Source organism: Delphinus delphis, chromosome 4 (genome assembly GCF_949987515.2).
Source record: "Delphinus delphis chromosome 4, mDelDel1.2, whole genome shotgun sequence".
Lineage (NCBI taxonomy): Eukaryota > Metazoa > Chordata > Mammalia > Artiodactyla > Delphinidae > Delphinus > Delphinus delphis.
Window position 1 is genome coordinate 373301 of NC_082686.1, and position 16940 is coordinate 390240.

Genomic DNA, 16940 nt, shown 5'->3' on the forward strand with positions numbered 1-16940 from the left:
CACTTGGAACTATTTTATTTACAACACTGAAAATAACACACCTACTGTGTCCTGAACAAAGAAATGAGTGGAAATTTCTCTCATGTTTTTTGTTTTTGTTTTTTGCAGTACGCGGGCCTCTCACTGCTGTGGGCTCTCCCGTTGCAGAGCGCAGGCTCCGGACGCGCAGGCCCAGCGGCCATGGCTCATGGGCCCAGCCGCTCTGCGGCATGTGGGATCTTCCCGGACCCGGGCATGAACCCGCGTCCCCTGCATCGGCAGGCGGACTCTCAACCACTGCGCCACCAGGGAAGCCCTTCTCTAGTGTTTTAAGAGGCAAATTCCACTTGTGGAATTCAGCGCCTGCTAGGGCTGGCACTTGTGCAGCCCCACAGGACAGCAGTGGCCAGCAGGGACCTCCGCGCGGGGAGCCCTGATCCCTGGGGCCCTGGAGCCCTGATCCCTGGGGCGGGGGGGATCCACTTTCCCTCCACACGGTAGCACTTCGGTCAGAAGAGGTCCCTGCTCAGGGGCTGAAGCCTGGTCCCTGTGTGCCTGCTCAGCTCCTCGAGAACCTGCTTCTCCTTCTGGTACATCTGAAAGAAAGGGGCAGAAACAGGTCCAGATTGGCCCAGAGGCCTGGCCTCCTCGGGCCCTGGGGTTCCCTCCCTGAGGCCCGGGGCCTCCCACACAGCCCAAGGCAGGCCGCGGTCCCAGTGCACAGGGAGCACCGACGTGCTGCCCGGTGGCGTGTGAACCCTGCAGCCAGCAGGGGGCTGGGAACAGGTGCTGGGGCGGTGGTCTATGCATGAAGAGGAGCGCCTGCCTGGGTCGCAGGAGAAGGGGCCAGACTGGGTGGCCCGGCCCTGAAAGCACGGGAGCGGGGGTGAGGACGGCCCCCCGGGGAAAGGGCAGGCTGGTGGGAAGCCCGCTGGAGGCTTTCCTGAGATGCTGCCTGCGTGTGGGAAGCAGTGGGGCTGAGCAGGGGAGCCAGGCGGCCACAGCAGGGCTGGGCGGGGGGTTGGGGGGGAGCCAGGGTGTGGCCCGTGTGGACCCAGCAGCCTAGGAAGGCCGGGGAGAGGCCCACTGCCCGGAGACTACCTCGTTAAGGAAAAAATGCTTTTCTTCTATGCTGTTCAGGGAACCCATCTGACTACGAATGTAATTCGAGTTAATAAAACACAATATGGTGCATCTACCAACACAGACCTTCACAGACAGAGGAAACACTGGCAGCCTTCCAGGAAACAGGACTTTACCTAACAGGTCTGGATCAGACACCCGCACGCTCTAGATCCCGTTTCCATTGACAAATACCATCACACTGTCTCTTGTAAAGGTTTTTAACTTTAAGCCATTTGAATTTTATAGAATTTATGGAATGTAGTGTCTCTCCTCAGACCTTTCTTTCAACAGTGAATAAACAATGCAGTTAACAGCATTTAGAGCGTCCAATATTTAAGACAAACACTGTCTTTTTTATAAAGCAGGCATTCTAAGTTCCTTATTTCACTGCGCTTCTCCATTTGGTTTTCATACTTGACTGCAAGGGGCAGGTGGTGCAGCCCCGGCTCCTGGGGCCTCAGGCTGCAATGCCCCCCGTGTGTGTGCTGGGGACAGGGGATGGCTCCTACCTTCTGCCACTCGGCCTCCGTGCTGTGTGTGAAGCCCAGCAGGTGACAGAGCCCGTGGGTGACAGTCACCTGTCAGAACAATTAAGAAGCTGCCTCAGGGGGCGGTCAGGACCAAGCCATGAGCCAGGGAGGAGGGGCAGGAAGTCAGGGAGAGCTCAGTGGATGCCTGGTGGGAGGTTAGGAAGCTTCCTCCGGGCCCAGGCAGGGCTGTGGGCAGGTGGTGAGGTCACAGGGGTGGGGTCTGGGGAGCGGCAGTAGGCCTGGCCCGTGGCAGGATGTGGAGATCAGGACCTCCTCTGGGGTGGGGAAGGGGCAGACGGGTGGGTAGCTGTGGAGACACGGAGGACCAGGGCAGGGGAAGGGGGAAGGTACCCCGGGCTGTTAGAAGGTGCCAATGTGCACCTGGGCACCAGCTGGGAAGACAGTGGCTTGGCCTGGCCCTGTACTGGGGGATGAGGGCCCTAGGAGTGTGGGCTGGCCCTCCGCTGGGGGCAAGAGAATCCTCAGGAGGTGTGGGGGAGTGGAAGAGGTCCACAACTGCCCCCCAGCCCAGAGCCCCCAGGGGTGCACAGCTGCTGGCCACAGAGATCCCAGAGCTGAGACCTGTGCTGACTAGTCCTGTCTATGCTGCAGTTGCCCCAACTCCCAGGGAGAAAGCACACCCTCCTCCTGGCAGCACCCTGACGCCTGAGCACAAGGCGTCTCGCTGGGAAGCTCTAAGCTCTGCTTCAAGCCTCGGAAGCACTAGGCTCCCCAAAGATGGTAATTCAGGGTGTGGCTGTTCGGCCAAAGGAAAACACCTCAACTGAACCCACAGGAACGTTAAAACACGACTCAATCACACACCACTTTCCAGAACACTCCCACCACCCTTCGTGGCATCAAGCTGAGGAGACAGACCTGAAGGTCCTGGACGCCAGAATCCTGCCTGCTTTGGAAAGTTCGGCAAGAAGCTCGCGCAGCAGGTCCGAGCTGGCTCAGCACAGCCTGCTGATCTCCAGAGGTGAAGCTAAGAACAAGGCCGCTTTTGGGGCTCCCCCTTCAGTTATCCACATAGATGCGCCCTGTCCTCTCCCCTCACCCAGCGGTGCCATGGGGCACGTAGAGCCCACGGCCCAGGCTCTCCTCTCTGAGGGATGGTGAGAGGGCGCTGCCCCTGCCTGTGGGTCTCCCCCAGTAACCTCTGTCCTACATGAGGACGGTGGTGTGTATGCCCGTGTCGCCTCCACCTCTTCTCATGGCCTGGGTGGAGGACATCAGCCTTTGCTTTGCCAATCGGGATCTGTCATTTCAGCACTTACAGTCAGGATGTCATAGTAATCTTCATTCTCTTTGCAGTGCTGGAAGATGTACTCCACCCCCAGGAAGATGTCTCCTAAATTATAGTCGTCTGGGAACTCAGGCTGCGGAATGTCCCCTGCCTTCAGGCTCTGAGAGTGAGGAGACACACATTTGGGGAACCCGACCTCACAACACTAACCGACCGCAGGCCCGCAGATTTCACCCCGAAAGGCCCTGCGCCGCTAGCTCCAAGGCAGACAAGTTGGGAACGTGGCAGAGACACTGCACACGACTGACTGAGATGTTCCCACCCTGTCAAATGAACCTTCCATTTCTTTCATCCTTCCTAAGGCACAACCACCCAGCTGCCTAACTTCTATGGAGCTAAATCACCACATCGATACAAGCTTACATTTCTGTTTTTTCCAGTTGTTGTTTTGTCCTAAACAAATAATCTTTCTCATTTTCCCACAAAAAGACCATAAAGACCAGTGCATTCAGTTGAGGCCTGTTCACACTAAGCCAGTCACCTATGGCTTGATATTTAGGGTGTTAATATTTTTACTTCCTATCAGGGAAGATGATAAGTAGATACTTTAATACATTTTTATGTTACACATTGAACATTTTATTTTCTTTCCATTTATTTCCTTAGGTGTGACACTAGTGGATTAAACAGTAATCAAGATTTACTTCAGGAAAACTGCCAGATTGCCTTCCGAAAGGGCTGCCTCAGTTTATGCTGTTACGAACAGTGTGGGGAGCCTCGAATCGACCATTCACGTAACATAGGTAGTGACCTGATATCACGGATTTGTTTAAGATAGTCACCCAATTCTGTCCTTTTACTCTCAGAGTTATTTAAAAGTTTTCAGTCTATACATACGCATTATTGAGTCACACTTAAAACTGCAGAAGCACTTTCTCTCTAATTCACTGATACAGAACGTGGGGTCAGGGCGGCAATCACCTCCCCTCCTCCAGCGATAGGATCTGATCAATAGGGGATGGTCACACGGTACTCTCTCATTTTGTGTGTATTTGAAATTTTTCAAAGTAAAACTTAAAATCGTGTCTGTGGTATAATTAACAGGGATTTACAGAGGAAGGTAGACCAGACAGGAACAGGAAAACAGCTTTTACCTCGTAAAATGGAAAGGAAAGCACATCTGTTGGGGTATTTTTGTCTCTGTAGATTCTATTAATCTGCTGAATCTTTCTGTTGTCGACACAGACGACCCCCAGGTCGAACCTCTGCACCCCCAGGGCTCTCCGCACCGCCTGCACCTTCTCGCGGAGCCGCGCCCGCCTCAGGGGCACCGCCCGCTGCAGGTTCCTCACAACCAAGCTCATCGCGGCCGGAGCCACTGCGCCCTATAAGAGGCAGACGAGTCAGAAAGCCATCCTAAATTCTGCAGAAACACCCGCGCGCACACACTCAATTCATCCTGTTTGGTGGAATTCGTTGAAAAACGTCATGGAATGTGCCTTTCACCGTAAGGAAGCCATAACTCGGAAGGACGTGTACACGCTGTGGAGTCAGGCGCGCCAGACACACGTCAACAGCCACTAGGAAACCGGGGCAGCGGGGAGGAAGGGCCCAACGGTGAAGGAGTGCACAGTGGGGGCGGGGCGGAGAGCGCCTCGTCGGCTCCGGGCCGCCCGCGGGGAACGCCCGCCGCCCCTCTTCGGGGAGGAGGAACTTACCGGGCGGAAGCCGGCGGGCCCGGGCCTAGACGCCGCGTACCAGAAGCTCCGCCGCCGCCGCCCGGCCGGAAAGCGGAATCCGGGCGCGTCGGGGCCCAGGCGCGGGACGGACCGGAAGTGGGGCCGCGTAGCCTTCTGCTCGCTGCGCGCAGTGAAATGGTGAGTCTCTGGCTGTCGCGGTCCTTGCGGGCGGCTCCTGCCCGGCGCCAAGGGGCCGTGGGACGGCGGGCGGCGGCGTCCCTGAGCCGGATGTTGAGCGCGGCGCGGGGCCTGGGCGGGCGGAGGTCTCCCCCTTTCCCGCGGCCGCGCCCGTGTCGCTAACGGAAGGGGGGGCCAGGGGCGCGGGGCCAGGGGCGCCGGGAGGTCACTGGGGGCGCGGGGGGGAACACAGCGGGTGCGGGGCCACCCACCGCGCCGCCCGAGGTTTGGCTGGCGCTGCACCGGTGCCCCTGTCCCTCGGCGGTCTGGGGTGGCAGCCTCTGCATGAGCACTCTTGTTCTTCAAGCCAGCTCCTGGGGGTAATCGCCCGCGTGTAAAAACGCAAATTATTTCTTTGTCTGGAAAGAGTATTTGGAGCTCTGGTTACTCGGAGAAAAATTAGACGGGAGGAAACACTGAAACACTAATGTTTTAACAGTGTTGCATTCTAATTCTCTGGCTGTCGAGATTGAAAGACGTCAGAAACCTCCTGTCTTTAAGTTGAAAAGAGTAACGGCATGTATTTTCATATTATTATTTGAGGTTTTACCGTGAATTTACCGATTCAGTAAAATGTTTTGAATTTTTGTTTTTAGACGGTCATGCTTTAAAGCTCCGTAACAAAGTAATTTATTTGTACCAACTTCTACCCCGCACTCAAAACCAAAACAAAACACAACAACCCCACCAGTTGGCTCTCAGAAAATAAGAATACTTAGCCCTTTGCTTTACCTGACATGTGATTAAAAATTCTTTTCTTAGTCTTCCAGCACTACATAGCTGTGATGGTCTGAATTTTTGTCTTTCAGCGTATTGTGAAGATGAGGGGGGGGCTCCCTAGCTGAACAGATCGTTTGCGGATCTACTTTTCTGCGCGTATTTATTACCTGCCAGTAATTGGATCAGAAGATGAATCCAGCTAATCCTTTCAGTGGGCAGCAGCCTAGTGCTTTTCCACCATCTTCCAGTGGTTCCATAGGGACGTTTCAAGCTAAGCCACCATTTCGGTTTGGTCAGCCCTCTCTTTTTGGACAAAACAATACATTATCCGGGAAGAGCCCAGGATTTTCACAGGTGTCCAGCTTTCCAGCATCTTCTGGACAAAGTCCTTCTTCTTCAGTGCAAACATTAGGATTCTCCCAAACCTCAAATGTTGGACTCTTTTCTGGACTTGAACACATTCCGCCCTTTGTAGCTACCTCTGGGTCTTCAAGTTCATCTGTGCCTGGAAACCCAGGATTTAGTTTTAAATCACCCAACCTTGGAGCATTCCCAAGTACTTCTACTTTTGGACCAGAGACTGGAGAAATAGCAAGCTCTGGTTTTGGGAAAACAGAATTTAGCTTTAAACCTCTGGAGAATTCAATGTTCAGACCAATATTGGGGGCTGAATCCGAGCCAGCGAAAACTCAGAACCAAATTACTTCCGGACTTTTTACATTTTCCCACCCAGTCAGTAGTGGACATGGGGGACTGGCCCCATTTTGTTTTTCTCAGGTGACGAGTAGTTCAGCCACCAATTCAAATTTTACCTTTTCAAAGCCAGGTAATAATAATTCATCATCATCTGCCTTTACTTCTGCTTTGTCAAGTCAGACTGTGGAGGAAGAGAAGAGAGGCCCAAAAGCACTACTTGGAAGTTCTAACAGTGGCTTTGCTAGCTTCCCCATATCTTCTTCAGGGTCCTTGGGTGAACCCTTCCCAGTTAGCAAAACAGGTGTCAGACAAGGATGCGAAGAAGCTGTTTCCCAAATGGAGCCACTTCCCAGCCTCATGAAAGGACTGAAAAGGAAGGAGGACCAGGACCGGTCCCCCAGGAGGCACGGTCATGATGCAGCAGAAGATTTGGACCCTCTGCTGAGGGGCGATCATCCTCCAGATAAACGGCCCGTCCGCTTGAATCGACCCCGGGGAGGCACTTTGTTCGGTCGGACAATACAGGATGTCTTCAAAAGCAATAAAGAAGTAGGTCGTCTGGGCAACAAGGAATCTAAAAAGGAAACTGGCTGTGCCGAGTCTGGGGAAAATGACCACTTGGCCGTCCTAGGAGGCAGTCAGTCTGTCCTGGCACCTTCCCGGCTTCCAGGTGTGAATAAAGAGGAAGAAACTGAAAGTAGAGATAAAAAAGAAGGTGTGTTCTAAAAATGTACAAAGTACGGTAAATTCTGCTGGCAAGTTCTTGGTAAATTTCCCTGGATGTTAGTTTGAATTTCGTAGTAAACCCCCTGTAAACATTAGGGATCCTAACATACCATAGGATCTCAGAGCAGGTCTTACATCCATGAAAATTTCCTTTGCTCTTACCTGGTTGATGCCTCCTATTGTTTGAAAACATTGCATCTGATACATTTCTGCCCCCGTTCTCTGATCCCCTAGATTCTCTAAGAGGAACTCCTGGCCGTCAGAGTAAAAGAAGTGAGAGCACAGACGGTCTTGGGGGCTTGTCTCCTGCTGAAGTCACAGCGATCCAGTGCAAGAACATCCCTGACTATCTCAATGACAGAACCACTCTGGAGAACCACTTTGGCAAAATTGCTAAAGTGCAGCGCATCTATACCAGGCGCAGCAAAAAGCTTGCAGTGGTGTATTTTTTTGATCATGTGAGTACTCCGACAAAGTTAAAGTGAACTTTGTCACTTTAAAACCTGTTTTTTAAAATCTATCAGTTATTTGCTTGCTAGAATTTAGAAAAGTACTCTAATGTCTTAACTTAGAGAGATTGGAATAGCATTATCTATTTCATAAGTTAGAGTCATTTGTGAGAAGCTTGCAGTCCCCACTGAGTGCGGTGTTCAGAAATGCTGGGCGAATGATTCCCGCGAGGTCACGTGGGAGTGTCCCTGTAACCACATAGCACTTTTTCAGGCTTGAGTTTTCTTGTTTTGTTTTTGATTTTGTTTTATGTGGTTATAGTACATGATCACTGTAAACGTTCAGAGCAATGCAGAAAAGGTAAAATCTTCTTGTAATCCCATCCTTGGAGAACTGCTGTTAATCGCTTATATACCTTGACTTTAAACTTGTGTATGCGCGCATACGCGCATAACACATTGGTTGTAGGGCGCACACTTACATGAGCTGCTCACGCTATGCAGCTTTATATATCTTGTTATTTTTTCTGAATATTCTTGTGGGGAAAAATTATGTTCTATAAAAATTTACAAAGCATGTTTTCATACTTTTTTAAATGATAGAAGTATTACCTGTCAACATAGGGAGAAAACCCAGAAAGTCCTGTGGCAGGGGGCACAAAATCACCCATAGTTCTATCCTCTAAGATATCAACTATGAAGACCATGGTAGACGTCTTTGTAAATATATAGTCACGTTGTTTTTACGCACACGGGGTCACAACCACATATACCGTTTGGTAAGCTCTTCACGTGGCAATCTTTAGTAGCTTCTGAAATCCATGGACAGTGTAGATGAGAATGGGGTTGTTACGTGCTACATGGCATTCCATCCTGTTTACCTACTTGGCTAACTTTCTGTTTGTGGACATTTTTGTGCATATGTTTCTGAATATATCCTTCGTTTAAATTCCTGAGAGTGGAAGTTCTGTGCCAAAAAAGTGTGCAGTTTTAGGGGGTTGCCATTTATTCCCTTCTGTTGGTTTTTTTTTTCAATTTAGCAGCATTAATTATGTTCACAATGTTATACAGCCATTACATTGTCTAGTTCCAGAACTTTTTCATCCTCTGAAACAGAAACTCTGTAACCATTAAGCAGTAACTCCCCATTCCTTCCTTCTCCCAGCCCCTGGTGACCTCTCATCTACTTTCTAGCTCTATGAATTTGCCTGTTCTAGATACTTCAGATAAGTGGAATCATGCAATATTTGTCCTTTTGTGTCTGGCTTATTTCACTTAGCATAATGTCTTCAAGGTTCATTCATGTGGTTGTATTTCATTCTTTTATTCCATTGTATGGGTGTTACCACATTTTGTTTATCTATTCATCTGTCCACGGACGTGGGTTGTTTCCATCTTTTGTGTATTGCGAATAATGCCTCCATGAATATGGTGTGCAAATATCTCTTCAAGACCCTGCTTTCAATTCTGTTGGGTATATACTTAGGAGTGGAATTGCTGGGTCGTACAGCAATCTTCATTTTTTTAAAGTTATTTTCTAGCTATTGCAATGTGCTTTTTCTTCCAGCTGAACCCTAAAAAAAACACGTAAAAAATAAAATATATAAATACATTGTCATTGTAAGCAGTTCATTGATAATGGAAAGTTGGGGTCCTTCATCACCCCCATCTCTCCCGTTAGAGCAAGCACCAGTAATCTAGCGTGGTGAGTGTTTTCCTAAACATTTTCATAGGTACATCTATAGGTATACTAACATATAGTTGGTTTTGTGTATGTATATTTTATGATAAATTGCACCCCGTGGGTGTCATTCTGCAGCTTCCTTTTGGGTTTAAGTGACTTGGCAGTCTTTCTGTTCCCGTATAGTAAGTCAGCTGGTGAGACTCATCTCACCAAATGCCAGTAAGGCCAAGTTTATGGGTTCTATCATGGTAAAGTGATTAATTTCGAAAAGGAGAAGGGCAAATACATGCTTGTGAGACAGGCAAGGCAGGTGCGGGCTGTGGCTGCCGGGGCTGAAGGCAGATGGTGTGGCCAGAACATGTGGCTGGCAGAGGCGTAGCTCCGCTGCACAGAATTCTGCTAATTGCATTTGAGAGCTTCATTTCCTTTGGCCTCCTGATGTCCTCGTACTTCGTGTTGTGGACTGTTTTCCAGGCATCTGCAGCCCTGGCTAGGAAGAAGGGGAAAGGTTTGCATAAGGATATGGCCATCTTCTGGCACAAGAAAAAAACAAGTGAGTTTTCAGTTGATCTTTGCACAGTCTCTGCTGCTTTGTGTGCAAGGCCTTCGAGCTTTGAGTGGGGTGGGGGTGGGGTGGGGCTGCCTTGTAATATTTCCTTGGGATCCTTTGTAACATCCTGTCACAATTACAATATTACTTTTTCAAGAAAAAATAAAGTCCAGTGTCGAGTGACTTGTGATATCATAAACTCTGTTCTGACTCTTGTGTCCTCAGGTCCCAACAAGAAACCCTTTTCCCTCAAGGAGAAGCAGCCAGGTGACGGTGAAGCTGGCCCGGGCACCGAGGACACACCCTTTCAGCACTCCCCTCTTGGCAAGCCCGTGGCCAGGGCTGCAGCCGGCAGCCTGAATAAAAGGTGCGGCTGGTCCTTCCGAATGCCTGTTTTACAGGGCAAGTGGGTTCTGTGACTTCTATTGTCACTAAACAGGAGGGATTTCATAGCCATCATGACAACGTGAAAGGGAAGCGGGTGATGTGCTGACACCTAAGGAGGGGCTGAAGGGTGGGAAGATGGCCTGCAGAAGGGGAAGAGGGAGGCGGCCCTGAAAAGGCCCGGGCGCCTCACCTCCCTCAGTCCCACAGCCCAGGCAGTTGCTGTCGTCAGCCCGTCTGACGTGTACGTGTATAGGTAATCACTTTTCCCCTTAAAACGTCTAATTGGCTGTAAACCACGTGTTCCTAATAATCGCTTCTAGCAATTGTTGTAACTGTGCAGCCGTGTGCAGCTCTCAGGCCAGGTCTGGCGCTCGGTGTGCACTTCAGAGACCTCCCGGTGTGTGTGGAATCTCTGTTCCCGAAGGCTCCTCCCTCCCTCCCTCCCCCGCTCCCTCCCGTTGGCTCCTGGCCTCAGACTCCCGTGTGACCTCACCTTCCTTTCACATCAGGCCTGCTTCTGTTCAATCCTTCACATATTTTGGTCAATGCATAGTTTTCCTCACGTTTTGCAGTCACCAGTTTAGTTGCGGATTTGCTTTTGTTTTCTCCTTTCCTTACATCTTCTTTGACATTCAAGTTCATGGAATGTTGAAAGCCAGCTAGAACATGGGGAAGCTGACAGAGAATGCCCGGTTCTTTTTGGTACATCCTTCTACTGAAGGGGAGCTGTGTATGAAAACGTGTAGGCATGGTATTTTCTCATGGCGTTAAAACGTTCTTTTATTCCACTGTTAGTTTCATTTCTTTGAGATAGAAGTCGACAGATAATTCATTTCAACTGTTTAAATGGGCGCATCTCACTGTTGAAGAACACGAATTATGCGCAGTATGGGTAATGCCTTCACGTCATCGCCAGTGTCGTCAAGGCGGCCTCTCTTCAGCGCTGGCCTTCCCAGCTGTAGAGGAGCGCAGGGTATCTTGGAGGATAAGGGAAGTGTTCGGATGTGGAAATGACCCGAATGCCTGATGGACACACAGCTCTTAGCATGTCATCTTCCTTGTAGCTCTCCAGTGAAGAAGCCGAGTCTTCTGAAGCCCCCTCAGTTTGAGGGAGACCCGTCTGACGAGGGCTCCGAGGGCTCCGAGGGTCTTGGGCTGTGTGTGTCGTCTCTCAGTGCCCTGATAGGTACTGTGGCTGAGACATCCGAGGAGAAGTACCGCCTGCTTGACCAGAGGGACAGAGTCATGCGGCAAGGTACGGGCTGCGACTCGGCTGAGGCGGTCTTCTCGGGAGCCACGAGGGAAGGGGTGACTTCCGTCTGTGGGCTCCACTGCCGTTGAGTCTGCACGTATGATCTCTGTTGCTTTCTAGTCTCCTGAGGCCGTGAATGTAGACGTGGAGATAGTGCAGATGTGTTTGTAATGTAATTTTGTTTTCGGAAGAAAGGCAACAAACCATTGATCCACGCTAGATTAAATAATTTAAAAGGGCAGTTTTTAGCTATTGAGAAAGCACACATTAAAAAAATAAAAACTTCCTATTTAACAGAAATCACCACAAATAAAACTACACAAATAAAAGATGTCAATCCAGGGGGAAAATCTGTAGCTCATCACAGACAAAGGGCTGATTTCCCAGGTACAGAAAGTCCTGTAGAGTCAGTATGAAAAAGACCAAATCCAGTAGAAAGAAATCACCACAAATAAAACTACACAAATAAAAGATGTCAATCCAGGGGGAAAATCTGTAGCTCATCACAGACAAAGGGCTGATTTCCCAGGTACAGAAAGTCCTGTAGAGTCAGTATGAAAAAGACCAAATCCAGTAGAAAGACGAGTAAGGTCTGAGAGGTTCAGAAAAGGAAGTGTCAAGAGCTCTTGGGACTTCCCTGGTGGTCCAGTGGTTAGGACTCGCTGCTTTCACTGCTGAGGGCCTGGGTTCAGTCCCTGGTCGGGGAACTAAGATCCCGCAAGCTGCTTGGTGTGGCCGAAAAAAAGAAAGAGTTGACTCTTAAACATGGAAAATAGAAATGGGAAGATGCAGATGCCCTTGGCCCGTCACACAGCATCGAGTGATTGAGAGATGCAAACCACACCCGCTAGGGCGGCATCTCCCCATCAGGCCCCAGCGCTGCATCCTTGGGCAGGCTGCTCCCGGGGAGACAAGTTAGCAGTGTCTTCAGGCTTGGGGACACTCACGCCTTTGACCCAGAATTCCACTTCCAGGAGTGCGTCCCACAAACTACCCCACCACGTGTGTACGATTCACTCACAAGGTTGTTTGTGATGACAGAGATTGGAAACTGTCCATACAGTGGGATTCTAAATAGCCTGAAAGAAGACTGGGGTTTCTTTATGGAAAAATGATCAGTATTTATTGTGAAGTGGAAAAAGCAAGGCGTGGGAAATGTCTACCAGTTGTGTACAGAAAAGGGGGAAGTGTGTGTGTGTCCGTATATATGTAAGCATACTTGCCTATGTGTGTGTGAAAGTCATGGAGGTGAGAAAGGATCGCTCACGCTGATGGTCAGGATGGGAGCAAGGCAGGGGGGCGTCCCATCTTGGACATCGTTGCACCTTTGGAACGTTGAACCACGCAAATGTATTTAAAACCTACTCAAAAAGCAAGTGTCCTATTAACACTAAGCAATATGTGCAGTGACCCAAAATAAAACAGCGCATGTACCCTTCTTTGCAAACATTTTTCAAAAGTAAGTTTAACCTGTAGGATTTTCCTCTCTGGAGAAGCTGTAATGGAATAATCACAGTGTCTTCTTAACACAGTAATAAAACCTGCCATCATACATTATGTCATTAACATGTGATTTTTGTATTGCAAAAAAAAAAAATTATTACTAGATATTGGACTTTTTAAAAATAAAAATAAGAGGGCTTCCCTGGTGGCGCAGTGGTTGAGAGTCCGCCTGCCGATGCAGGGGACACGGGTTCGTGCCCTGGTCCGGGAAGATCCCACATGCCGCGGAGCGGCTGGGCCCGTGAGCCATGGCCGCTGAGCCTGCGCATCCGGAGCCTGTGCTCTGCAACGGGAGAGGCCACGACAGTGAGAGGCCCGCGTACAGCAAAATAAATAAATAAATATAATAAAAATAAGATGTGAATGTTTTAAATTTTAGGTTGTTGCATTCCATTTCATTTAAAAGATACTTTTGTTAACTATTTAATTCTGTGGGTCATCATAGTGGTTTATTTAGGTCAGGACCCAGCTAACTTCCATTATGTGATTCCTGTTATACTAAAAACATGATGAAATACTGAGAGTTTTAGAATACTGGCAAATTTTGAATATTTTCATTTAACAAATTGATCCTTTTAACAAAAATACTGTAGCATGATTGTGTGTCATTGAGGTCATTATAAGAGCCATAAACACCCACGTGTGTGCCCACCCCCCCCCCCCCGCCCCCAAGAGTGCCCTGAAGGTCTGCGATTGTTGGAGACCCATCTGGAGAGGGGAGAAACCCTGGAGGGTCTTCATGGGCCTTGATGGCCTGTCACCTGGTGTGGTAGGCTGTGCTTTCCTTTCTCTAAGGCCCAGTGTTTTTAAAATTTCTTTCTTTTCCTTTGTGGTTTGATGTTTATTTTTATTTCTCCTTTTATCATTATGAAAGTGCACTTCTCTGACTTTCTAGTAACTGTGTGGTGCATTCTTACTTTTTACTTGGTGCCTTCAGCTCGGGTGAAAAGGACCGACTTGGACAAAGCGAGGACTTTTGTTGGGACGTGCCCGGATATGTGTCCCGAGAAGGAGCGATACATGCGGGAGACCCGGAGCCAGCTTAGTGTGTTTGAAGTGGTCCCAGGCACTGACCAGGTAGAGCGCCACGCCCCCAGGGTGCTCGCCAGGCTGCTGGCCGTACTAATCACTGGGGTGGAGGGGCGTGTGCAGGGGAGGGAAGGCTGCACTGGTCCTTTCTGTCCAAATTTGGTCTGGTGTTTACTTTTCTAGAGGGCAGTGGGGATGTGCTATGAACAGTCGTGTTCCATTGTCTGCATTGTGAGGTGTGTAGGAAGCAGTCTTGCATAAGGTGACTGGACCATATGGTTCCCTAAACAAATAGACACAGATTTGTTTCATAAATTAAAAAAAAATTTTCCCATTTTTTCTTTTCACAGTTTTATTCCTGTCCTTTTTTATGCTTATATTTTGTGCTTTTGAGATGATGCTCTAGGTATGATTTTGTATGAATCTTTTTCACTTAACATTTTATAGGAGCATTTTCTTTTGTTGTGGTAAAGTCTTAGTAAGCATTCGAAACTTTGAATGTAGGCATATTATTTGATTATGTAGCTCTGTCCAAACTCCCCATTTTGCAATCATTAGGCTGTTTCTGATTTTTCAGCGTTATTAAGAATTCTGTTGGGCATACTGCGTGTAATGCCTCTAAGGTATTCAGCTTCCTTCCTTCTGATGGATCCTGCGCATGAAGTGCTGTATCAGATGTGTGACCTTTCTTAAGGTTCCTGAATATGTGTCAGTGCACGTTCCCAATTGTTTCCCCAGAAATCTGCACCATTTTAGATTCTTTTGCTGTTAATTTTGCTTGCGGGCTTCTGCTCCTTTCCTGGCCGGTGGTTTCACACAGCTGCCTCCGCCTGACTCAGGGTCCCCAGCTAGGCAGCAGCTGTCAAGGCAAAGGCCCAGCGCTCCTGCCCCAGGAGACGGTGATGACAGCTCACAGCCGGTGCCCAGGGCATGGGCTTCTGGGCGTCTCTGCTCCACCCTCAGCCGCACCTCTTCAGCCTCTTCTTGCAGGTGGAAGATGCAGCTCCAGACTCTCGAGGGCCTTCCCCAGGCCCTGCTGCTCCCCTGCCTCACCTCGCCCTCCGCACTGCCGGCTCCATTTCTGGTCCGTGTAGACTTAATCTGGTGCTTGAGCGTGGCTGAGATCTTTTAGAATCTTTAACGTCCTTTACCTGTCACACCTCTGTGCTTGGAGCCAAGCAGGTGTGTCTTCACTAAAATTCCTCTGTGTGTTGATGTGATAGCCTCTTATCTTCACTTCTTGTCATGTTTGCCAAAAACAAGTTTCTCTATTTTGTCGTTGAATTTTAATTGTTACCTTCAAAGAGAAATTTTACGTTTTAAAATTGTATTCTGTAGTATTGACCTTATTTAAGCGTGTGTGTGTGATTTTCCCCGTTTTCGGGCACAGCAGCTGGGAGGCCGGCCTAGCACCTGCCACCCAGCTGCTCGTCTCTATTCCCTGCCCTCAGGTGGACCACGCGGCAGCCGTGAAGGAGTACAGCCGCTCCTCAGCAGACCAGGAGGAGCCCCTGCCGCATGAGCTGCGTCCCTCGGCGGTGCTTAGCAGGACCATGGACTACCTGGTGACCCAGATCATGGACCAGAAGGAGGGCAGCCTGCGGGACTGGTACGACTTCGTGTGGAACCGCACGCGGGGCATACGGAAGGTATCAGCCACTTGTGAAGTCCAGAGTGAAAGTGAGAGTTCTTGTCATTTTACTCAGTTACATTTCATCCGTGACAAAAAATACTGTTACTTAAAATCATTACAAAGTCCTGTTAAAATGTACTTCATGGGCTTTGTTTCAAATTGAAATCTGAGAAATTCAGGTAATAAGCATGCTTTTTCTAATAGTTGATTCTTATGTATGGGAATATGTTAATGAGATCTATGTGTATACGAGAAACGTGTATGTAAGGTGTGTGCGTGTGTGCATACAGCGCGTGTGCACGTGTAATCTTGCGCCTCACCCGTGTCCAGGACATCACTCAGCAGCACCTGTGTGACCCAGTGACGGTGTCTCTGATTGAGAAGTGCACCCGGTTTCACATCCACTGTGCTCACTTCATGTGTGAGGAGCCCATGTCCTCCTTTGATGCCAAGATCAACAATGAGAACATGACCAAGTGCCTTCAGAGTCTGAAGGAGATGTACCAAGACCTGAGAAACAAGGGCGTGTTCTGTGCCAGTGAAGCGGAGTTCCAGGGCTACAACGTTCTGCTCAATCTCAACAAGGGGGACATCCTAAGGTGAACTTCCCAGTTCAGAAGCCAGCCTAAGCCATAGGGAAAGGCAGAGCTTAACCAGGAAGAGAGCACTTAGGATTAGTGGTGCTGGGAGCACTGAGTTTTCTCTGGTGTCGAACGCTGGGACGTTAGTGAGAAAGCTGGGCTCGGCTGTGCAGTCCCTGGAGCTGAGCCACTGGGAGCAGAAGGCTGGGGATGCCTGCTGGCACCAGTGCATCCAGAGTGGGCCCCAGGTCCTTTTTGAGGACAGGTTCTCCTTGTCAGTGGGAGAGCACGAGGAAGGAATCTGCTGTATGAGCAGAAAAGGCGAGTGAACTAGGACAGGAAAGCTCAGGGTCCCCTATCAGAGCTGCCAGCGTGTTGCCTCGTGTACGTGTGCACACAGACCTCGTCAAACGTCTAAGTCACAGGGCTTCCCTGGTGGCGCAGTGGTTGAGAGTCCGCCTGCCGATGCAGGGGACACGGGTTCGTGCCCCGGTCTGGGAAGATCCCACATGCCGCGGAGCGGCTGGGCCCGTGAGCCATGGCCGCTGAGCCTGCGCGTCCGGAGCCTGTGCTCCGCAACGGGAGAGGCCACAACAGTGAGAGGCCCGCGTACCGCAAAAAAAAGAAAAAAAAAAGGTCTAAGTCACAGGAGAGGAAAAAGTCGTGTGAAACAAATGCTAAGGGTGGGATATTAAGAATGAATCTTAAACCTTGGCCTGATCTATCTGGAGACATTTATATGAGAAATATGTTAGAGTCCACTAGCCTTCCGTTCCTGTCACTGGTAAACTGGGTCCCCAGTTTCCCTTCTTTATGCTGAAACTCTGTCAGCTTGCAGAATGTGTATGTGTGTGACTGATTTTAAATTAAGCCTTGGAGATAAACTAGGGAAAATGGCTGTGTAGTCTTTTCGTATATGATAGGCATTTGT

General features: G+C 49.4%; 2 protein-coding genes and 1 long non-coding RNA gene across 5 annotated transcripts in view; 2 read left to right on the forward strand and 1 right to left on the reverse strand.

The window, feature by feature from the left end:
- Positions 1–4723, reverse strand: YBEY (ybeY metalloendoribonuclease). 2 transcript variants are annotated; one of them, XM_060010190.1, is made up of 5 exons: positions 4602–4723; positions 4038–4268; positions 2915–3043; positions 1614–1682; positions 1–575 (listed from the first exon to the last, which is right to left on the reverse strand). In XM_060010190.1, exons 2-5 carry the CDS (start codon positions 4245–4247, stop codon positions 489–491), a joined length of 495 nt encoding a protein of 164 aa, XP_059866173.1. In that variant the 5' UTR covers positions 4248–4268; positions 4602–4723; the 3' UTR covers positions 1–488. The 2 variants fall into 2 exon arrangements, with proteins under 2 accessions (XP_059866173.1, XP_059866174.1); XM_060010191.1 differs by lacking the exon at positions 4602–4723 and adding an exon at positions 4390–4568.
- Positions 3018–4207, forward strand: LOC132424493 (uncharacterized). Its single transcript, XR_009519204.1, has 3 exons — positions 3018–3049; positions 3550–3686; positions 4129–4207. It is a non-coding gene; the product is annotated as an uncharacterized lncRNA (long non-coding RNA).
- Positions 4641–16940, forward strand: part of MCM3AP (minichromosome maintenance complex component 3 associated protein) — a 43848-nt gene continuing 31548 nt past the window's right edge. The window contains exons 1-9 of one of the 2 annotated variants that reach the window (XM_060010188.1): positions 4641–4760; positions 5609–6930; positions 7176–7399; positions 9549–9627; positions 9850–9991; positions 11076–11266; positions 13704–13843; positions 15247–15444; positions 15759–16027. In XM_060010188.1, coding sequence (XP_059866171.1) covers positions 5709–6930; positions 7176–7399; positions 9549–9627; positions 9850–9991; positions 11076–11266; positions 13704–13843; positions 15247–15444; positions 15759–16027 — 2465 coding nt within the window. In that variant the 5' untranslated portion in view covers positions 4641–4760; positions 5609–5708. Of the gene's footprint in view, positions 4761–5595; positions 6931–7175; positions 7400–9548; positions 9628–9849; positions 9992–11075; positions 11267–13703; positions 13844–15246; positions 15445–15758; positions 16028–16940 lie in introns of those variants that run through there. The other variant, XM_060010189.1, reaches the window with a different exon arrangement.